Genomic DNA, 22,756 nt, shown 5'->3' on the forward strand with positions numbered 1-22,756 from the left:
GGGTTAGGAAAAGATTTCAGGACAGGTGAAAGGTCAAGGGAGGGAATCTATCAAGGAGGAAGTTGGAATTACATGAGGGGCCTCCTAAAAGTCGCTTTGTTGATGAGAGATTAAACACAGATTGCTGGAAATCAAGTAAAACTAAAGAGTAAAGGCCATTTGGAGTCTGTTTATATTGATGGTTGATGACTGCATAGGCAAACTAGACTAAAAGATTGCATGCCACTGTATGTTGTTCCTTAAAAATATAGCTTTTTGTGTCCAAAAGTAGTGAAAACACTGGATCATCTGACCTTTTGTACAAGTGTCTTCACATGCTGAATGTTACAAATTTGTACATACATATTTATAATATTAATTTTCACAGTATACAATTTAGTCTTTATAGCCTATATGAAAATATATAGCTGCCTTTTAAGTTTTAGGACGGGGGCCCTCGGACCAGGATGATCTGGGTGCCTGTGGCATCGAAAAAAAACCCAATAAGTCTTCTTATTTTATTTCTTTGTTTTATAATCCGTTTTGTTTATTTCCAGGTTTTAATGGACGAAATCAGGGATTTTCAATGTGGTCTCAAATCATTGGGCCCCATTGAATATATTTTAGTCCTTGATTAAAGCTGACTAAAGAATATGATACAAGTTTTCTACTGCCTATTACATGCGCCACTGGGGAGCTAGTCTAAAAGTAGCCATCGCTGGCTGTTGTAAATTTCAATCATCGATGGAAACTGAGCAGGGATGAATGGGGCGGGGTGAGTTGATATGGGGCGGAGTAATCTCAGCGGCGCCACCTTAAAAAAACAGTCGCGCCGATATGTCAATCCAGACGCGACCCAGACAGACCTCGGCCCGGGGGCCCAGCCGTGAGAGCCGCGCCGTGATTGGATGAGCGCCGCCGTCCTTTTGAGACTCGGCCTCCTATTGGTTTGAGTCGGACGAGACGCTCACGCGCACAATGTCTACCCGCTTTTGTTATTGTAGCGACGAGCGCGAGGAGAGCGGCAGGATGCGCGGACGGAGACAGCGAGCCTGATAGTCCGGTATCGACTCAAATTAGATGTTGGAGGGGGAAGGGGACGCGGATTTCTACCTCTCCGTCCTTGTTCAGAAGACTGCTTTTTGCAATTCTCTAACAATACGACCGATGTGTGAGTATTTTTTTGTACATGTCTGTGCTTATTTATTAATTTTTAAACGCACGCTGCACCATTCGAGACCGTTATAGGAAACTGATCAGGACTGTCGATTTGGCGATACATTTCCCTCGTTTAAAACATATTACGTCAAAGGTGTGCCTTCTCGTGTCGTAATAATTCATCTCTGCCCTTGTCTGAGCTTTGAAATATCTCGTTACTGTCTTTGCATTTGAATACTGTCTCGAGCCACTGACATATGATGTCCACCTTCTCACTGCAAGTTCACGACCAAGAGTCTGTTCCTTCAGCAGTTCACCTTGATTTTATTGATCCGAATTCCGACTTGTTAGTTGGAATGCACAAACGGGTTGCATGTCATCTCAACTGTGCTCATATCCAACGGGAGCTCGTGAAATGTTTAGACGGCGGACTCGATGACGTCATGTGACCAAATATGGCTTCTGCGCCGCTGCATTTGTTTGCCCGCAGAGCAGTCAACAGTTTGGCTTTAACTTTGAATGACATTTTTATAAATACTAACTGTTATTCTACAACTGTATTCTATGTCTTGGCTAAGGTTTTGTATAGTTTAAACATTAGGACTCTGTCTCATCTCATCTCCTTTAGAATTAGGCCTGCTATTATTGTTCACGTAATACAGATATTTTTGCATGGTAAATCTGTTGATCAGAGTCAGTATCTTATGATGGGATTATAAACCTTGGGGTTTCATCAAACTATAGCTGATATAAAGCAAGGACTGGGTCTGAATGTCCTCTAATCAGGCCGCCATGCATGCTTTACTCAAGTACACTGTACCATATATGATGAAATAACAGAGTAATACACACCCAGATACGAAGAAAGGAATAATGCATGACTGTGTCAGTCAAGACTAAGAAGAAGCTGTTTCTCAAATATTACAGTGTATGAAATCCGTTACTTTATCTAAGAGTATTGAAGATTGTGTCCTAATGTAAAGTTGTTCCTCTGGCGCTCATGCCTCAAGGGCCACTTGCGCAGACATGGAGAGCATCACTGAGTCTGATAATAAGGGTCTAAGAGAAGCTCCCCCAGATTAGAGTTGATGATGCTCAGAGATCTGAAGTGCCAGGATCCGTCAGCGCTCCACCAGCTTTCAATTACTGCACTCCAGAAATCTTACACTTTTGCACTTGCAACATCTCATGCTAAGATCACAGGGTTTTTTTAGCAGCTCCATGAAGTTCTGCTACTTATGTACAAAATTCTAATTTAAATTAATCTTACTTAAGTCGCTTATGGCATATGCATAAAGTGTTTTTGGATATTAAAACTCTTTCTCCTATCCCAGTTTATTGTGCAAAGAGAATTTAAGTAAGCTATTTGTTGGTTGGATGGCTCCCCACTGTAAATGCTGTTGCTTTTTGGCTCTTTCAAACATTGCCTGCTATTTTTGGACTTGCATACTAATCTACTACTACTCATACTATTTCTGCTGTATACAGTATGAATACTGTGCAAAGTATGCACTTTTTCAGTATGCACTTTTTCAGTATGCACTGAATACTGTGCAAAGTATGCACTTTTTCTTTATGTATACATGAAGCAAATAACCTATTATGTTGTCAAACCCGTAGTCCAATACTACACTCGACTTGGCCTTCCATAACAAATTATCTCTTTTTTGATCAGACTGCTAAAAGTAAAGACACTAAGCATAATGTAATTTAAAATACAAAATAACAGAGCCTAATTACATGGGGGAGTGGGCAAGATTGAACTAAAACGAGGGAAAAAATAAGTAAAACTTGGCCACAATTTAACATAATTAAAACAAGGAAACAAATACAGTACAGTACAATTTAATTAAAACGAGGGAACACATTTGTACAAGGAGGCCATGTTTTCACTAAAATGAGGGAACAAACTGTTACAACGTGACCACTGTTTACTTAAAGCGAGGGAACGAATGTGTGCAAGGTCGCCACAGTTTAACCAAATGAAAAAGAATGGGGAACAAATTCATAATTTGTGGCCATGTTCTTGGCTCTGTATAAAATAACCTAATAATCTATTTCCAAGATGAAAAAGTCACTTACATGCAAGGCAGTGATCATTTAACATCAATTTTATCTATTGCTTGACAGGTTTACCGTGGTGCAATTCCCACTGTTTCGAAATCTATATTCAGCAAATAGTTGGCAGTATAACGTGTATACTATACGTGTATTATATATAATACAAGGGATTTATAATGGATATATTATAAGGCACTGTACCTCTAATTTCCATGAATAATTACTACAGTACTGACTGTGTGTTAGCATACTACATGTAAGAGTATTGTGTATTGATGCTGCTGTTCTGTTTTCCCATCTGTCAGAGCAGCAGGATGTCCGTGAACCCTCCCAACAGTAATGACGCCTGCCTCAGTATCGTGCACAGTCTCATGTGCCACCGGCAAGGCGGCGAAAACGAAGGCTTCGCCAAGCGTGCCATCGAGAGCCTGGTAAAGAAACTGAAGGAGAAAAAGGACGAGCTGGACTCCCTCATTACCGCCATCACCACCAACGGAGTCCACCCCAGCAAGTGCGTGACCATCCAGAGGACGCTGGACGGACGCCTACAGGTGAACCGCAGTTACAGTAATTGGCGTTGAACCATTAACATTTGCTTTAATGCTCTTAGAAGTGAATTACAGGAATCCCTCCAAATGTTAATGCTGAATGAACTGAAAGGATGAGTCATTTCTTCATTTGGCAGATTTTCTTCTTGTCTGCTTTACTTGGTGTTAGATAGGTTTTTCAGACATGTACGTGTAGCTGTTTAGGTTGTCATTCTGTCATTGTGTTTGTTTGGACCTGACACAGTGGTAAAGGTGTTTTTAGAGTTTCATGGGACCTGTTCAGTCAGCATGTGTATTTGTCTCAAGGCAAAAAACTAACAATAGAGTAATACATTTCCCAAGCTGATTATTTGGTATATAACCAAATAACCTTGCCCTCTTCCCTGCTCGTTTCCGCTTGTGTCCGTTCCGAGTGCTGTCAATGAATAATGCACACTTTTTGTTTTAGAAAAGAAAAATGTGAGTAAATATAACATAATAATAAATAAACATCCCATACACACCCAAATGGTTTCAACCTTTCAAGAAATACAATATTTCAGAAATCAACATTTCGGTCAAGCTTCCTTTGTTTCATTAATTCTTAACAGTTTTCTAACAATCTATGGCAAACTGTTTCTCATTTGAGTAAATATTAAAATTCTAATTTGGCATCAAATTGTATAACACTACCATTCAAAAGTTTGGGGTCGACAAGGCTGCATTTATTTGATGAAAAATACAGTGAAAACATTAATATTGTGAAATATAGCCTAAATTCTTTTTCTATTTGAATAGAATTTGGTGGCAAAGCTGAATTTTCATTATCATACCTCCAGTCTTCAGAGTCACATGATCCTTCAGAAATCATTCTGATTTGCTGCTCAATAGACTTTAAAAAAAAAAAAAAATTTGCGCAATTTTCCACCGGACAAGTTGCGATTGTTAACTCATGATTTCTGTTCTGTCTGTGCGCACCAATCTTGCACTTCTATCTACTCCTCATCCAGACCACCTAGAGACTTCGGGTTTTCGGCATTATGTTAAGGAAGGTCTAATCTCGGGAACGCACAAAAAAAATCCAGGAAAAGATTTACTATCTCTTAGTGTTGTGATCCCATGAGGTGAGAAAATTGCGCTAAAACACTCACCGAGTTTTTATTACTTGTTTATCAATGTTGAAAACAGTTATTCTGTTTAATATTTTTGTGGAAACCATGATACATTTCTTTCAGGATTATTTGATGAATAGAAAGTCCAAAAAAAAATGCGTTTATTTGAAATAGAAATCTATAAATGTAACATTATAAATGTCTTTGCTGTCACTTTTGATCAATTTAATGCATCAAAGTATCTTTCAAAAGCATCTAACCAACCCTGATTTTTTTAATGGTAGTGTATGTCGGTATTATATTGGTCTTTAGCAGCACACAGAACTTCACAGAACCACACATAGAACTTATTTAAAAAAAAGACGGCACAGAAAATGCGAGAAAGTTGGTAGATTCTGTCTAAGATTCATCGTCGGTCCTGCTCTCTAGATATCGTTTTTTGACATCGGCCCTTTAAAAAACCCATATCGGTCAACCACTGTATAAACTCTTCCCTCTGCCTAGAAAAACGTTCAACATTGTTCACACAATTGTGTTCCCCCTAATCTATTTGTGAATCCTGCCATAAATAAAGCTAGACAATGTAAATAATCAAAGCATTGTCCATTGAATAAACTTGTGATTGGGTGTTGCTTTGGGGCCCAACGCTAATCAAATCCACACCGCCCACATGTGAACATACGGCTTTCATATGGGAGACTGATGCGGTCGAAGCTTCAACAATTCTAATAGCTTCCCGCCTGTAGCGTCAGTGTCCATGGATACTAGATGATTGACAGCAGCTACAAAGAGAGACATTCATCACAAGGACTTTTTACTGTAAACCTCAACAACCTCAAAGTTAAAGTGGTGGTTTATATGGAGTAAGGACAATGTCTGCGCAGTTTCCCCACCCTTTCGTATGGGCAGATTTAGAGGGAGGGGTGGAGGAGAGGTTGTGAAGGTTGTTTTGTCTAAAACACAGGAAAGGGGCCGGGTTAACTTAAGGCCGTCTATTTTTTCCTCTGTGTAGAAGGGCTGCTGGTTGATAGTACGCTCTATTCTTTACACACAAGATGTGATGATATCTAGGCAACACAAGTGAAGAAACTGTGTATGTGCAGTAATGGAGAACCTGATGCAATAAAACCGAACTACTGAGCGAGACGTAATGTGTTACCTTTTTTGACCTTGCCAGAGACAGTGGGCCTCATATATAAACTGTCCTACATGCGTGTGATGCAGATAACGAACGTGCGCACACAAAAAACGTGCGTACGCCTCTCTCCCAGATGTGAAATCTATAAATCGCAAATGAAATTATGCGCAGCTGAATGGTTTCAGATCTCTGCCTTGTAAACACCGCTTAATTGATGTCATTAACATATAAAAGAGCACCAGACAAAGTCAAAATCCTTTACTTGAGAATGGCAAATACCTGCAGTACTCCGACTCTTTGCCTCAAGGAAAAGTGCGTACCTCTGCTTAAACCCTGGCGTGTGTCGCTAAGCACTATTTCATGTCTAACACCGTTTTTATAAATATGAACGTTTGCATGGATTTTAGCGTAAACACACTCTAAGATCGAATGTGTGCATCCGCACTTTTTATAAATGAGCAAAAAAGAGAGACATTCATTTACAAATAGCTGTACTATGTACTCATAACATGCTAAACCACATGCAAAGTCCTTGATTTTAATTTTAGTGTGTTTGATATTACATTTAAAGGAAATATAATATATTTTAAATGTACTAAATTGAAACTTAGCTAATATTTAAAAAATGTGTGATTACAAATATATTTAAATCCATGACATAAGTTTCATTAGAAATGACATTAGTTTGCCATAAATGCTTGTCAGTACATTCGGCGGTACACTTTAACCATGTTTCAAAGACAATAGAAGTAATTATGCAATTGCATATAAAGATGTACTTAAGTCCTACTTAAGTGGGTCAAAAACAATTTAAAGTTCAGTTAAATGCATTCAACATAGATTTATGTATTTATTAGGACTGTAATACTTTTTCTTGCCATTTAAGTGTCTTAAAAACATTACATTCAGTTCACACTTAACTTCATCATTTCCGTAATAAGTACTATTTTTATTTTAAAAGTATGCTAAAGTCTACTTTTTTGCAAGGGGCTGTTGGCACAATGAAAGTCATAAGTCATGTTTTACACTGATTTGACCACATTAAGGTCTCTTTCTCATATGTTCCTATTGTTTGACATTGATATTTATCAAGATATTTTATACCATTAATGGGGAATGAATGAAATGCATTCCACATGTTTGTTCCACAAAGAATGAATGTAACCATGACTTTTATTAACTTTACTTAAACTTAGATTTTCCGCCCGATACATAGCTATCAATGTTTTATCACCCAGCCCTACGTTAAGGGGATTTTAGGCACTCTGTAAAGCATCATGCCTAACAACATCCTATAACTGCAGTAAAATCACTAACATAAGAATGTGTTCACCAATGTTTGTCAGATGTGTTTCAATAAGTAGGTTTTCTAGACACAAATGATAGTAATTAATAACTTAAATGTTTTTCTGAAGTTCTGTTGTGTAAAGGAGGTCCACCTGGACCTCAGCAGCTCTCTTGTCCCCTCTGGGGTTTGAACCCTGGTCCTTTTGGTTACCAGCCCCACCACATTTCTGTCTTTGTTTCAGGCCGTCTTCAGTCCTAAATGGCACTGACAGCTGGATTTATCCCTCTCCTAAGCTCTAGTATCATGCTGCTAGCGCATAACTGTAGTGTCATGCCTTTAGTGTTAATCTACAACGGATTATCATATCACACACACGTCCTCCCTGCTGTTCTACTACACTAAACAAGCACAGGCAGCTGTGATGCGGACTCAAAACTCAACACATGACCTTACGCTCACTGTGTTTTCAGGATCATGTGATGCTCTTTTGTCATACTACTGCATACCTGTCAAATAGCTGCTATGGTAAAACGTTTTGGTCATGTTGCTGTGTCCTTAGCAGAAAAATGACTGGCAGACGCTTCACAATAGGTCATGTGATCCAATGTTCATTACCCGATCTCGGTTTCAGTCTCTGTGGCCATTCAATAGACATAAGGGCCAAAAATAAAATTTAAAACAATGCTTATGCTAAGGAATCCATTGTTAGCCAAAACTGCATTATATAAATTGCAACTGTAATTTCAAAATCACATGTATTTCACACAGTTTGATTATGCTACTGAACCAAATATGCGCTGAAACATGCTAATGTGTATTCAATACTTGAGGTTAAAAATACATAAATCTGACATTAAAATTAAATGCGCTGAGCCAGAGTTGTTATTGTTAACTAGAAACAAAAATATGAAATGTTAACTGAAATAAATACATTTAAGATAAATGACTAAATTACTACAACTGAAATAAAAATGAATTAAAGCTATATAGAAAAATATACTAATTACTAATAACAACATTTTCTGAACTGAAAATACAGAAATAAAATAAATACTATAATAGTATTTAAAAATACTAAAATAATGCTGTACTGTTTAGAATTTAGTAATTCTTATTATTACTAGTGTTGCTAAAGCATTTTTTTATAATTATGAAATGTATCAAAATTATCAAATTAAACCAAATCATGATCCGATTTCAGATATCATTATGTATCGCTGCATCATTTAATCAATAGTTTAGAAAATGAACTGAATTGAATTGTGTCATTGTCAGTCAATTATATTATAATAATGATTGGAACATTTTAAAGTTTAACATTTTCTCATGACTGGTTAAAGGTATAGCGGAGGATCTTTCCGAATTTTAGATAAGAACCGCCCTCTCCACTTTTTGAAAAAATGCACATGCGCAACACACTACATGCTCCCGAGAGGGAACGCCTATTAAACGTGTGCGAGGTTCTCCTCGTGCACGCTCTGTTTACAAGTTGCTGTCGGCATCACTCATACAAGATTACTTTCCAAAAGAAGATTTGCACTTTTTCACCAAATAGCATGCCAAACTTTACCTGTCGAGTAGAAACTTCGCGACTGAGGCATCAGTGGGAAGCCCAACCTGTGTTTTCAGCGCACGCCATCGTGTGAAACACTCCCAAAAACACTCTGATCTTGTTTCTCTCTTCTGAGGCCTTTCTCTTCTTCTCATACAGTTCGTACAAACTTTTTCTCTTGCGACCCTCAGACATTTTCAAAGGACCCGGTGAAACGGCGAGCTTCAATGAATGGCTTAAACCGTAACTCTAGCTCACCACCACACATAAACACCTGAAAGTGCGCATGCGCAGAAAGCGAAAACTAAGGGACGAGCACGTACGACGGCCTTACGTTACATATCACCAGAATGATTGACACTTAGGTGGACCAATAGTTTACACTACCCACCCGGAAAAAGAAAATCCTCCGCTATACCTTTAATATCTATGTTGTTAATTGTGCAGTATAAGAGATTGTGCTGTTTTCCTTTAGTATTATTACACTCCTCATGAACATTTCTTTTACTCTTCTCTTCTTATTTTTTTCTTTCTGCAGGTTGCCGGGCGTAAAGGTTTCCCTCATGTAATCTACGCACGGTTGTGGCGCTGGCCCGACCTTCACAAGAATGAGCTCAAGCATGTGAAATTCTGCCAGTACGCATTTGACCTCAAATACGATAATGTCTGTGTCAACCCTTACCATTATGAGAGAGTGGTGTCGCCAGGCATCGGTGAGTCTGCTATCCTTTTATTCATCACCATGAACAAAGACATTACTGAGCTGTGTGCAGCACATTCTGTGTCTCGAAACTACAGTGTTATGCTTTTTTTTTTTTTTTTATCAGTGCAGAAAAACTTTGTTCGGTCAATTTACAATATGATTTTCTCTTTTGTTTTCTCTTTTTTTTTTGTTGCTCTTCTCAAGTTGGTCTCAGTCTTCAAAACACGGGTAAGTTACACACATTTGTCTGCAGATATTTGTCACTATTTTATTTGAAATAGATTTTTTTTGTAACAATGTAAACGTCTTTTAAATGTTAGTGTATATATAATGCTAACATTCAGATATATTCACATTGTTACAAAAAATACTGTTTAAAATATTTCTTGTTCTTTTGAACTTTCTATTTATCAAAGAATCCTGAAAAAAATGTATCGTGGTTTCCACCAAATCAACATATTAAAATGATTTCTGGAGAATCATATGACACTGTTGACATTTTTTGAAAGTTTTGCTATCACAGGAATAAATAATATTTTCAAATATAATAAAATTGAAAATTAGAATAATATTTCACAATATTTTTACTGTATTTTTGATCAAATAAATGCAGTTTGGCGAGCATAAGATTCTTCTTTTCAAAAACATTAAAACATCTCACTGACCACTTTTTTTTTACAGTATACATATATGATTTAATTTAGATTTTAAAATCATTGGGATCTTAATAAAAATGACAACATTACGCTTAAATAAACAGTGAAAAATTGCTTACTATTCCGCACAGGTTCAAAAAAGATTGACTGATTTGATTAAGGCTCAAATGAATCAGTGAATTGTTAAATAAACCGATTCAGTAAAGAGAGCATAATTTGTCCTCTGGCTGGTGTCTAGGTCCCACTGGCAGACTGATAAAGGAAGAGTACAGCCACGACTGCATTCAGATGGACGTTCCCCCATGCCTGCCTCCCCAGCAGGACCACCAGGGTGTGATGAAACTCCCCCCTCCGGACCACTACGGCCAGCCGCTGCCTCCTCTACAGCTGCCTTCAGAACCCACCCGCGCACCCCCACCGGTCACCCTTTACTCTAATATGCCCCTCTCCCCCACCGGTAAGTGCTGACCTTTGGCCATAGAGGACTCTGGGAGGTTAAATTGTGCAGTTGTAATAGTGTCGTTGAGTCATCTTCCAAACTCTCATGTCTTTCAGCTTCAGGCTCTATGATGCCGATGCAGGGAGGTCATGGTGAAGGCTTACTACAGATTGCATCTCCTCAGGGTCAAGTCATGACCCCTACACCTCCCCCCTCTACCCCCACACATGGACCCCCACAGACCCCCGTCCCACCCCAGCCTCCACCAAACCAGAACGGCTACAACGGCTCCAAACACTCCCAGACACAAAGCTCCTTTCACAGTAAATTACACTTCTCATAACCAGTCACAATGTCAAATGATAAATCCTGTTTATTTTAATGTGAGTTTTTGATCAGTGTTATTTATATACTATTATAGTATTAATCATATATTAAAGGGATAGTTCACTTTGAAATTAATTTTTGATATGTTTTAGCTTACCTCAAGGGCATCCAAGATGTAGGTGTCTTTGTTTCCGCAGTAGTTTCAATTTGGATATTTTTAGGTCAAACCGTTCTTGTCTGTCAGTCATATAATGCAGGTCGATGGTCACTGTATCAAAACACAAGCACAGAGTCCAAATTAAAACAATTCCCCATCGTCCAAATTAAACAATTCCCCATCATGAGTACACATTGATGGCCTAAGACACGAAACGAGCGGTTTGTGTGAGAAAACGAACAGTATTTATATCGTTGTTATCTCTTGAAAACAGCACACGTCTAAATGATCTGACGGCGCGGGCGGGTATAGACGTATACATAGATGTCGCCTTGGCTACGCAGTTCATTGGAACGAAACCGTAGCCAAGCGACATCTAGTGTATATATCTATACCCGCCCGCGAGCGGGTATAGATGTATACACTAGATGTCGCCTTTGCTACTGCAGTTCATTGGAACGAAACCGTAGCCAAGGCGACATCTATGTATACATCTATACCCACCCGCGCCGTCAGATCATTTGGACGTGTGCTGTGTTACAAGAGGTAAAAACGATATAAATACTGTTCGTTTTCTCACACAAACTGCTCGTTTCGTGTCTTAGGCCATCAATGTGTACTTACGATGGGGAATTGTTTAATTTGGACGATGGGGAATTGTTTTAATTTGGACTCTGTGCTTGTGTTTTGATACAGTGACCATCGACCTGCATTATATGACTGTCAGACAAGAACGGTTTGACCTAAAAATATCCAAATTGAAACTACTGCGGAAAAAAAGACACCTACATCTTGGATGCCCTTGAGGTAAGCTAAAACATACCAAAATTTATTTTCAAAGTGAACTATCCCTTTAAATCATCTTTTTCTTAAATTTTAGTTTAAGATTTAGTAGTTATGAGCGTTTGTCATGTGTATTAGTTTTTTTATATTCTATTTAATTAAAATTTATTTTGTTCATTTTTGTAATTTCAATGTATTAATTTCACCTAACGTTTATATTTTATATAAAATATTTATTTCAGCTTTATTTTAATCAATGAAAATTTTTAATAGTTTTATTATTATTAACAACTTGACAAAATTTCTGTTTTTGTAGTCCTGCCCAGTGCCCACCGTGAAATCTCATTGGCCCACAAAGCTGTATATTAACCTTCATTTAATATATTCTAATTGGCTGTGGTTTTGGAATGTTGCTTGGTATTTTCTGTGTTGGTGTAGACAGATAAAATACTTGTCGCATTTTTACTGCTTCATATACAAAACATTTTTAATCTCTATATTGCTGCAGCAACCTGGACAGGCAGCAGCACAGCCTCCTATACTCCTGTAGGACCCCAGCAAAATGGGCGCGGCCACCAACCTCCTCTCCACCACCCACACTACTGTACGTTTGCCTTAAACATTACTACAGACACTTCACTTAAATATGCATGTATGCAAATATACCATTATTTTATAACTAATTTAATCCATTATAATATCTTCCTCTATCAGGGTCTCAACATCACAGTACAGCATCTTTCCCTCCTCCAGTCTCCAACCATCCAGGTTTCTACTTTATATAATCTCAAAGTTTTGCTTGAAAGAAATTAATATATCGATTCAGCAAGGATGCATTAAATTGATCAAAAGTAACAGTAAAGACATTTATATTTTACAAAATATTTCTGTTTCAAATAAAAGCTATTTATCTGAGAATCCTGAAAAGAAATGAATCACGGTTTCCACAGAAATATTAAGCAGCACAACTGTTTTCAACATTAATAATAAGAAATGTTTCTTGAGCAGCAAATCTGCATATAAGAATGAGTTCTGAAGGATCATGTGACATGCATCACAGGAATAAATGACATTTTAAAAGATAATACAATAGAAAACAGTTCTTTTAAATTGGAATGATATTTCACAATTTTACTGTTTTACTATATTTTGATCAAATAAATGCAGCTTTGGTTAGCATAAGTGACTTTTTTTTATCTATTTATGCTCTCAGACTTACAGTTCAATATGCGATGCATCAACAGGTCCTGAGTTTTGGTGCTCCATCTCGTACTTTGAGATGGACGTGCAGGTTGGAGAGATGTTTAAAGTGCTGTCCAGCTGTCCGGTGGTGACGATTGACGGGTATGTGGACCCCTCAGGAGGTGACCGCTTCTGCCTGGGTCAGCTTAGTAATGTGCACCGCACAGACGCCAGTGAGCGGGCCAGGTATGTGTGCCGCAATCCAACAACTGTTCCAGTGAAAAAATATCTTAGTGTGGTTGTCAGAGCTGGGTGATATACTGAATATTTATGATTTGTGCAGTAGTATTTTCTTGCAGTTATAAAACCTGCATTGTGAATATTACAATTTTAATGTGCTTTTTATTTAGCTATAAAGTTTTCCAAAGACCAGTGCCAGTAGATTAGTTGCATATTTCTTCTTTTATCACAACTTTAGAGTGTGAAAGTGCTAAAAATGGAGTTTTAATGGCATTAAAATAAAGAAGGTAATTACTGGTGTTAGTATATACAGACAGTTGTCGGCTATTAAAGAAAGACATTTTTGGACGAGAAGGAGACACACACTGCATCTGAAATGGCATGCTGTTTGAGTAGGTACTAGAGGGCTGCATTGGGATTGGGATCTTAGTGGAGACGGGGCTCATTTGCATATTCATGGCTCGGCGTATACTAAATGAAGCAAGGGTGTAGTTACTAGCTATTTTACAAGCTATTCAATCTATTTTAAGCCTTGAATAAATAATGTTCACTGGAAAAAAAACTTTTAAATATACCATTTTGGTGATCAAAGGTGAGTTTTAAGGGATACAACTATTGACTACATGGGGACTTTAAATATATATTTAGGCTCCACTAGATGGGATGTTCGTTTTAATAAAAAGCTGGCTGAGTGTGTTTTTCATTTGTGGTGCTACCGTGCTAGCATTACTTTATCTTGTGGTCAGTGTAATTAAACAAAATTTCTGTCATTTGAATGTTAAGCATAGCCCTAATGTTGGTGTAATGTTTTTTCACAATTTCTACAAGCTGTAACAGAATGTTTGAGGGTGCGGGCGGGAGTGGAACGCACACGTTGCGGGAGTGGGCGGTAATGGTCAGAAATTCAGCGGGAGCGGGATTAAGAAAACAGTCCCGTGCAGGGCTCTAGTAGGTACTACAGTTGAATTTGAATTTACTTCGCGACCATTAAGAAACTGTTCTATATAGTATGAATGTGGGTACTAGTATGAATGAAATCCAGACGTACTACATCCGCTATGTTACTGTCATGTGACCTACCAAAGTCAGTTGCTTCACTTCACTCCCATTCATTAATCTGCTGTTTCATATTGACAACTGCTCTCTCTGGGTCAGCGACAGCACAAACAGATTTGAATGTTCAGGGGTGAGGTTTTTGTAATTTAGGAATAAGATCGCGTGGGTGTTTGAATCAAGATATTTTAAAGATTAATCATGCAGCTCTACTGTCTTTAATACACACACTCTCTCTCTCTGCGTTGATATCGGACGCAAAGCGTATTTGAGTAAGTTAGCGCGAGGGCTTTTCAGTGCATTCATTACTATTTTAATATGAGGTGAGACGTCGCTATTAAAGGATAAGCTCCCAGCACTTCGCCCACACAGCGCACCAGAACCGTTTTCGGAACCGAAACTTAGGAATTTCGCACGGTTCCGGTATTTTTTCAAAAACACTACCGGTTCTGGATAAGAACCGGTTCTCGGTTCCCAACCCTATATATATAAACATATATACAGTATATATGTGTGTGTGAGTCTTTGTTTTGTGTATAGATGAATTTCACAGGTTTGATGTTTACCTTAACACGCTCTTGCGAAATCTGCTTACTGTGCCAGAATGACACTGATGAACAATAATAAACAAACAGATTATTCAAGGACAACAATCTGGAAATAACTGGTTTTAACAACCTGACAAAATAGAATGCAAGCATCATGTCAACAAAGGCGCATCTGGTTTTGGTTATGACACTCGGTGGCATGTGTTCAATTGTGTTATGTAACTATTTGATGTTTGATTTGATGTTACAGTCTGCAGCTGTCTTCTCATCCTGTCCTCAGGTTGCACATAGGTAAAGGCGTGCAGCTAGAGTGTCGTGGAGAAGGCGATGTATGGATGCGCTGCATGAGCGATCACGCCGTCTTTGTGCAGAGTTACTACCTGGACAGAGAAGCAGGCCGAGCGCCAGGAGATGCGGTGCACAAAATCTACCCAGGGGCTTACATAAAGGTAAAAGCTTCGAACCCACAAATACTGCGGACGTCACAAATGAAAAGCTTAAAGGGGGGTCATCATCATATTTTATAAATTATTTACGGGTGGAAATAGTGCAACGTTATGATTAGAATTTACTTTTTGTAGAAAACTAGATTGTGAGCGGTTAGTAATTTTTTATTATTATTATTATTTGTAGGTCTAAAAAATAAAATTTGTTTTACAATTAAAAAAGCGTGTTTATTTTATTGTGACGTAGCTATATTTTAATAAAAAAAACAATAATTCAATATAATAAATAAATTACTTTTCAAATGTAACTACACCCCCCCCCCACACTATATTTTATATATATATATATATATATATATATATATATATATATATATATATATATATATATGTGTGTATATGTGTGTGTGTGTATGTGTATATGTGTGTGGGTGTATAACTACATTTTACATATTTACTACATCATCATCATCATCAGTCCCATGACCTAGTGTGGTTGTCGTACATATTTACTACAAAAAGAAAATTTCAGATGGCACTCAGAGGTTTTTGCATCTGAACTCTTCATATATATATATATATATATATATATATATGTCTATTTTGCTTATTTAATTTTTTAATTTGATAAAAAACAAGCAAGTTTAAATATTTGTCAATTTGATAAGTTTATTTTATTGTTACACTTAACTACATTTTATGTACAAAAAACTGTATTTCAAAAAATGAAATAAGCAACTTACTTGTCTAAATATATCTATGCTAGTTTGAAAAGCGATTCATTTACATTTTTGAATTATGTTTTTTGTAGTTAAAATGTAGTAACAAGTAACAAGAAAATAAACAACAAGCATATAATTAAAAATGTAAATAAATGACTTTTCAAATTGATAAATAAATAGATAAATTTAAACAAAGTTGCTTTAATTTTTTAAATGCCTCGTTTGTGCTGCAGTGTTTAATATTTTCATTTTATTAAAATTACATGACATTATTATTATTATTAAATTAAAGATCAAGGAAAAGTCCTCATAATATGACCCCTTTAATGCCTGACTCAACGGGCAGTAAATACCTTTGTACACTTGAGAGCTCTGTGTGTATTTTTGCTTCCTGTCACATTAGATTTGCTTGATCCAGAGCTTCACTTTTTTTCAAGCCTGTCTAAATGACTTCTCATCAGCCATTGTTTTAGGACACGGCAGCGAGGTCTGTGTGCCTCAATGCTGTGCTTATTGTGTTGTTTTGTTCCTGCAGGTCTTTGACCTCAGGCAGTGCCACAGGCAGATGCAGCAACAGGCGGCCACGGCTCAGGCGGCAGCAGCAGCGCAGGCCGCAGCGGTAGCAGGGAATATTCCAGGACCAGGAAGTGTTGGTGGAATCGCGCCTGCAGTCAGTGAGTGTCTGCCTCATTCACTGCTAACCCATGAGGTCAAAATTATGATGTCTGTTAGCTTTGAGGTCATCAGGTAAGGGATAATGTACATCCAGCTGGTTTTTATCGCAAAATAAACCCTGACAGGGTGATCAGGTCCCTGCAATTTATTTCGCAGTGACGACTGACTGGATGTACATTATCCCTCTTATTACACAGACACTTGCCACATAAGTTTGATTTGAGTTTAAATATTTTATTAGCACATTAAACTGCAGCTTTGAGCCTAGAGGAACAAACAAGTTAAAACAAGATGAACATTTGAGGGATAATTTACAGTCCTATTACTTAGTACACAGCTTTTCACCACATAAATAATGACTGGGTCATGAAATATTGATTTGAGAAGAAACCGTTTTAAAATCGTACCTCTTTATTATATTATAATACCGTAGTAGGCCTAATATTGGAGGCCTACCATTAATACTGGAGTCCTATTATTTTACAGTTAGTACAGTCAATTACTGATACACAAGATGCACCAGCTGCATTTGAATGAAATGAGAGGGAGAGTGTAATACAAGAGGCATGAAAGAATCACCGGTCTCAAATAACTGGATGACTGTCATCATACAGCGATGCTTTTGTATTGACCACGGCAGAGATTGTCTCTTATCTTATTTTTTAATGCGGAACTAAGCTAATTCTGTGAATGTACTTCTGATTCATTAGTCACTATAGGGAAATAACGAGAAGAATAACAAAGTGCAGTAAATGGTAAAACTGTTTGCGCTACAAAACAGCATGCTTATAATTAAACCACTACATTAAAATAATAGGGTAAGAAATAGCAGTTTGCAATATCAAGCAGCATAACAATCTTTTTTGTACATCTAAAAATAACTGGAAGCGGATGATACCGGAAGCCAGACACATTAAGTTTACAAATGGCCGCTCCGGCTCTTACCTAAAAAATAAGGTGGATAGGGAGATGAGAGAGTCTGTATCTCTTACCATTGAAGAAAGCGTAACGGCTAACTTGGATCACGTTAGGCAACTCAGCCTATTGTGTAATGGCAGTGAGTCAGTTACAGTTTACGTTAATCAGTTTCTGGTGGGTTATTAGCGTGTTGGTCTTGTGAATAAATGTTCTATATTTGGAGTAGGATGTTCATATTTACAGTAGGATTGCATTGTTTGTGGAATGTGCTTTACTGCGGGAAAAAAAGAGCGTAAATATCTCTTATTAGCTGTAAAGTAGTCACTGCGGGGGTCATAAAACTACATTTAAGAGTACACTAAACTTAATTGTAATTTAATACATATTTAATTCATTCAAATTATATGTATTTTTACCTTCATTCATTAAAAAGCATATTAGACACAGCAGTCATAAATCATTGCAATTGTTGTAATAGTTATAAAAGTCATTACAATTCAAGTCATAACTGGTAAAACCTGAAAGCCAAAGAAAGAAAGCATTAGTATTTTTAACTTTCTTTAAACAATATATCACTCAATATTACTATTAAATGCTATAGTAATGCCGTAAATGAGTCTTACCTGTAGCGACATTCCCTTCTCTGCCTTCTCTTATAAAATAACCTTTTTATCATAGTAAAATCTACATATTGCTCCCAACAAAAGTATTGTTTAGCGTAAAACATGTTGAAGACTAGCGGACAAGCAGTCGATTCATTAAATGATAAGCTATTTCCTCACAAAAGCGTTTCATTCAGTGTAGTGAAGCTTTTTCTCCATTGAAATCCTTAAAAAAACGGCCTCTGCTTTCCTTCCTTGCGTACTGCAACAGCGTTAGCATTAGCCGTTAAGCTTTTTAGGATAAAGGTTGCAGGCTTGCCTTCTAGTGGCTTTGGACCACGGTCATTTTCAGGGAATAACTGACCTCAGAATGTTGTGACGGACCAGCTAGAATCTAGCATTTCAGAGAGCAGTAATAAACTAAGCCAAGCCTCCAAGGTTAGCCAAAAAAAAAAAAAAAAAACAACAACAATGCAGCAATACATGGGAAAGCAGCCTGTTTTTTTTTTAATGGGTGTCAATGGAGGAGAGGCTTCTGTATATACTGCTTTTGTGAGGAAATAGCTCATCACTTAATGAATCGACAGCCTGTCTGCTAATTTTTAACATGTTGGTCATTAAACATTTGTTTTGTATTGATCTATTTTAAGAGTTTACTATGAAAAAAATGCTGTTTTATAAGTGAAGAAATTCAATGAGGTCAAAGCTGTAATGTGATTGGTTATCAAGTCACAAGTGATCCGAGTTGGCCATTACGCTTTCTCCAAAGGTAGAGCCGCAAACCATCGTATCTCCCAATATTAAGACCATCTCTGTAATAAATGCATCTAACTGACTGTTTCAACAGGAAATAAGTCAACATAGGATAGAAAACCGCTTTTAATGGGGATATTATTAGATAACCTAATTCCTTAATAGATAAAGTTTTTGAAGAATCAGTGCAAATTCAGAAACTGAGTGGTTGGTGAATTTACGAATGTTTATTTTCAGGCCTCTCAGCAGCAGCAGGGATTGGTGTGGATGACCTCAGGAGGCTGTGCATCCTGCGCCTGAGCTTCGTGAAGGGCTGGGGGCCTGATTACCCCCGGCAGAGCATCAAGCACACCCCCTGCTGGGTGGAGGTGCATTTGCACCGGGCACTGCAGCTGCTGGATGAGGTGCTGCACACTATGCCACTGGCAGACCCTGGACCAGCTAATTGAGAGGGAACAATACACAGAAAACACTCACAACACAGATACTGGACTCACTACAGTAAGCGTGCAAGCCACATTACGTGCTACAGTGTGGTTTGCTCTTTTATCAGTCATTAGAATCCCAATGAAAACAACACAGAAATTCACTACTCTAAAATTCATGTTTTTGAAAGATATTTCAGTGCATTTTATTGTTCTATAGTGAAATGTTGCATTTCTTTTCGGGTAAATCTCACAAAAACATGTCTAGGTCATATTTCATTCAAATTTAAAAAATATATATTTTTCTTAAAGGTTTTTTTATTTTTATTTCTGTCATTAATTACTCACCCTTATGTCGTTCCAAACCCCTAAGACCTTTGTTCATCTTAGGAACACAAACTAAGATATTTTTTATGAAATCCGAGAGCTTTCTGATTTCTGAACCAGTCATAGGCAGCAATGTCATTGCAACTTTTAAGGCCCAGGAGGTGATAAAGACATCGTTAAAATAGTCCATGTGACTACAGTGGTTCAACCTTAATGTTATGAAGCGACGAGAATACGTAATGTGTGCAAAAAAACAAACAAAAACTACTTCATTCAACAATTTCTTCTCATTTGCGTCAGTCTTCTATGCTGTTTATGTTATAAATACAGTGCAGCGCTTCCAGGTTCTACGTCAGAACGCCGGCTCAGTATTTAAGACGAATGTCTTACGGGTTTGGAACGACATGAGGGTGAGTAATTAATGACAGAACTTTTCATTTTTGGATGAATAAACCCTATACAGAGAATGAAGCCTGTTTTCATTATTTTTATTATTATTGTGACATTATTTTAAATTAATTAAGCATTTTCCCCAAAATGTACTTTATTGAAATGTTTATGCAATGATGATTCTGATGAGAGTACTGCATATTTTTTCTTAAAAAAAACTGTGATGCAGTGATTCTGTTTTATTAAAATCATCATAAATTAAAGGCAGTCCATATACTACAATGATGTACAAATAATTAAATAATTTAAGTATATATATATATATATATATATATATATATATATATATATATATGTCCTCCTCATTATTTTGTTCCAATCACCTGGATTTGCTAATTAGCAGTTTTTCAGCCAGGAGATAGAACTAATTAGTGAAATCAGCTGGCTGAGTTCATGGGTGGCAGGACTTTTACTTTCTGACCCCTGGACTTTACACCTCTGAAAATAAGTTACTTTCACTTTATACAAACATATTTTTCTATTACTTTCTCTTGACCTTATGGTAAAATATGATCTGAACATGTTCTTGTTGGGATTTGTGAGATTTATCCATTCAAATTAGATGTATATACCTTAGCGCTACAGGTCTACTAATGAATGCAAGTTTACACAGGGTTGATTAAGTTCAGGGAAATAGCTTTATTGTTCATATGCCTTTCTAGCTTTGCACATCATGCAGTTATACTAAGAATATTAGAGCCTAATAGTTTTGCAATACTGGTATAAAATGCTTACAATCTGTCCTTGCAAGAAATTCATTTATGGGTCAGTGTCTGAACGTAAAACAAAGCCGTTTTTGCAATGGCCTTGGTTCCGGAAGTATTTTTCCATTCACTTACTCCATAAAGAGTTCTGATCCTCGAACCAAACCAAATAGCTACAAGATGGAACATTACAAAAAAACAAATGCATTGTGAATTTAAATCAGCTTGTATATTGTATATGTGAAGTTTGTTCTAAAATATTTGTTCAAATATTCAAAAATGAGAGTGCAGCAAGATTGACTCGAATCTTTGTGAAGAAAATGAATGGTATTTTTACTTGAGGAACATTGTGTTGTGCTCTATTAGACTCTGGTATCACACAAACACACACAACAAGTGAGGAAGAGACTGTTCAACCTCCAACCAAGTTTATTGCATAAAAACTCAGAATATCTTGAGATCCACGGGTTTGGTAGCACTAAATGCCTCAGAGCAAATGTATATCGCTATGTTGGCGCTGGTCACTTCAGGAACCGTGCGAAAGGACCAGCTGATGTAGATGCAAACCTGCCTCTGGGAAACAAACTGTACCAGACAGATAACAGGACAAACTGTCAAAACAAAACGCTCCTCATCTCTGTGCTTGTGCTGTGTTCCTCTACATGTGGACCTCAACTCAGCTATTACGCGGCTTACTATCCAGGCATCTTATTAGTTAGACTTGCAATAGCCTTCCAGCTCCTTTATTTTCATACCAAAAAAAAAAAAACAAGAAAAAAAAAAAACAAGCCTGAATTGTTCAGCTTTAAAATGGTGGTATTAGTATTGTGACGCAGTTCGGTGTTTGTAACCAAATCATTTGCCATGTGGTGTAACTCACCAAAGCCAGAATACCTCATGATAATCAAGCATGAACCCAGTGGATTTTTCTTTATGCCAAAATGTGTCTGGAATCTTCTACTTTCCGGACGTCATGCTCACCTCATACTTTAACCAAACCAAAACAAGGCGTGTCTTGAACCGAATGTAGAGCCTTGATGCACCGACTGACCGATTTCAAACAACGGGTTTTTGCCAACACCAGTTGCTCAGCTTTAGCATTTATCTCGCCCAGCAACTCTCGTTTCGATTGGGAGCGAAATTCAGTCAGTCATCCCCATACCACTATAACCTTTTGCAAACGGGTAGAACATCGAAACTTCGAGCATTCAATATTATCGTTTTGCTGCCTTCCCAAATTGAAATGTCTATATTTTACTGTACACTTACAGGAAATTATGCATTTATTGAAAGACCCTTTTTATTGGTTTATTTAGTATGTGCATCCAATATAAATGCAAATCTAATAATAAAAGTGGAACCTCATTGTAGGATGTTAAAGTCAACATGAAATTAAAGAAATTGAATTCTCTTACGTAAGTATTGCGTTTCTCCGAGAAACTTTGTGTTCACTCACAAAAGCACTGAAGTATAGTTTTTCCTCCAACATCGTATTTTTCCATCACAAAAGTTTTGTGAGCGAATGCCAAAGCATTTGAAATATAATCTTTTTTATTTTATTTTACCATAACCATGTCTCTTTAGGGGCTCTGTAGGTTTTACTGTATTTTTATAAAAAAAAATGCAGTCCTAGTGAGCATAAGACTTTTGCAACCCACTTATTACAGTATTACAGTATTTGCTTGGGGAATATGTTACGTCACAGAAGAAAATGGGTCGCGAATGCCATTTCATGTTGACTTTAATCAGATCCTCACTATTTTTAGTGCTTGACAAGTGTTAGCTGTGGTTAATGACAACTTACGAGAAATGATTTAGTAGAGGATTGTAT

General features: G+C 37.2%; 1 protein-coding gene across 2 annotated transcripts; it reads left to right on the top strand.

The window, feature by feature from the left end:
* The first annotated feature begins 826 nt into the window (after window positions 1–826).
* On the top strand, window positions 827–20,442 carry smad10a (SMAD family member 10a). 2 transcript variants are annotated; one of them, XM_081377570.1, is made up of 12 exons: window positions 827–1,150; window positions 3,504–3,749; window positions 9,354–9,528; window positions 9,723–9,746; window positions 10,413–10,631; window positions 10,730–10,936; window positions 12,389–12,484; window positions 12,595–12,648; window positions 13,125–13,308; window positions 15,184–15,352; window positions 16,607–16,745; window positions 19,257–20,442. In XM_081377570.1, the coding sequence occupies exons 2-12, from the start codon at window positions 3,513–3,515 to the stop codon at window positions 19,466–19,468; spliced, it is 1,716 nt and encodes a 571-aa protein (XP_081233696.1). In that variant the 5' UTR covers window positions 827–1,150; window positions 3,504–3,512; the 3' UTR covers window positions 19,469–20,442. The 2 variants fall into 2 exon arrangements, with proteins under 2 accessions (XP_081233696.1, XP_081233695.1); XM_081377569.1 differs by having other exon boundaries at window positions 3,509–3,749.
* The last annotated feature ends 2,314 nt before the right edge of the window (window positions 20,443–22,756 follow it).

The sequence above is a fragment of the Scardinius erythrophthalmus genome (genome assembly GCF_964197995.2).
Source record: "Scardinius erythrophthalmus genome assembly, chromosome: 10".
NCBI lineage: Eukaryota > Metazoa > Chordata > Actinopteri > Cypriniformes > Leuciscidae > Scardinius > Scardinius erythrophthalmus.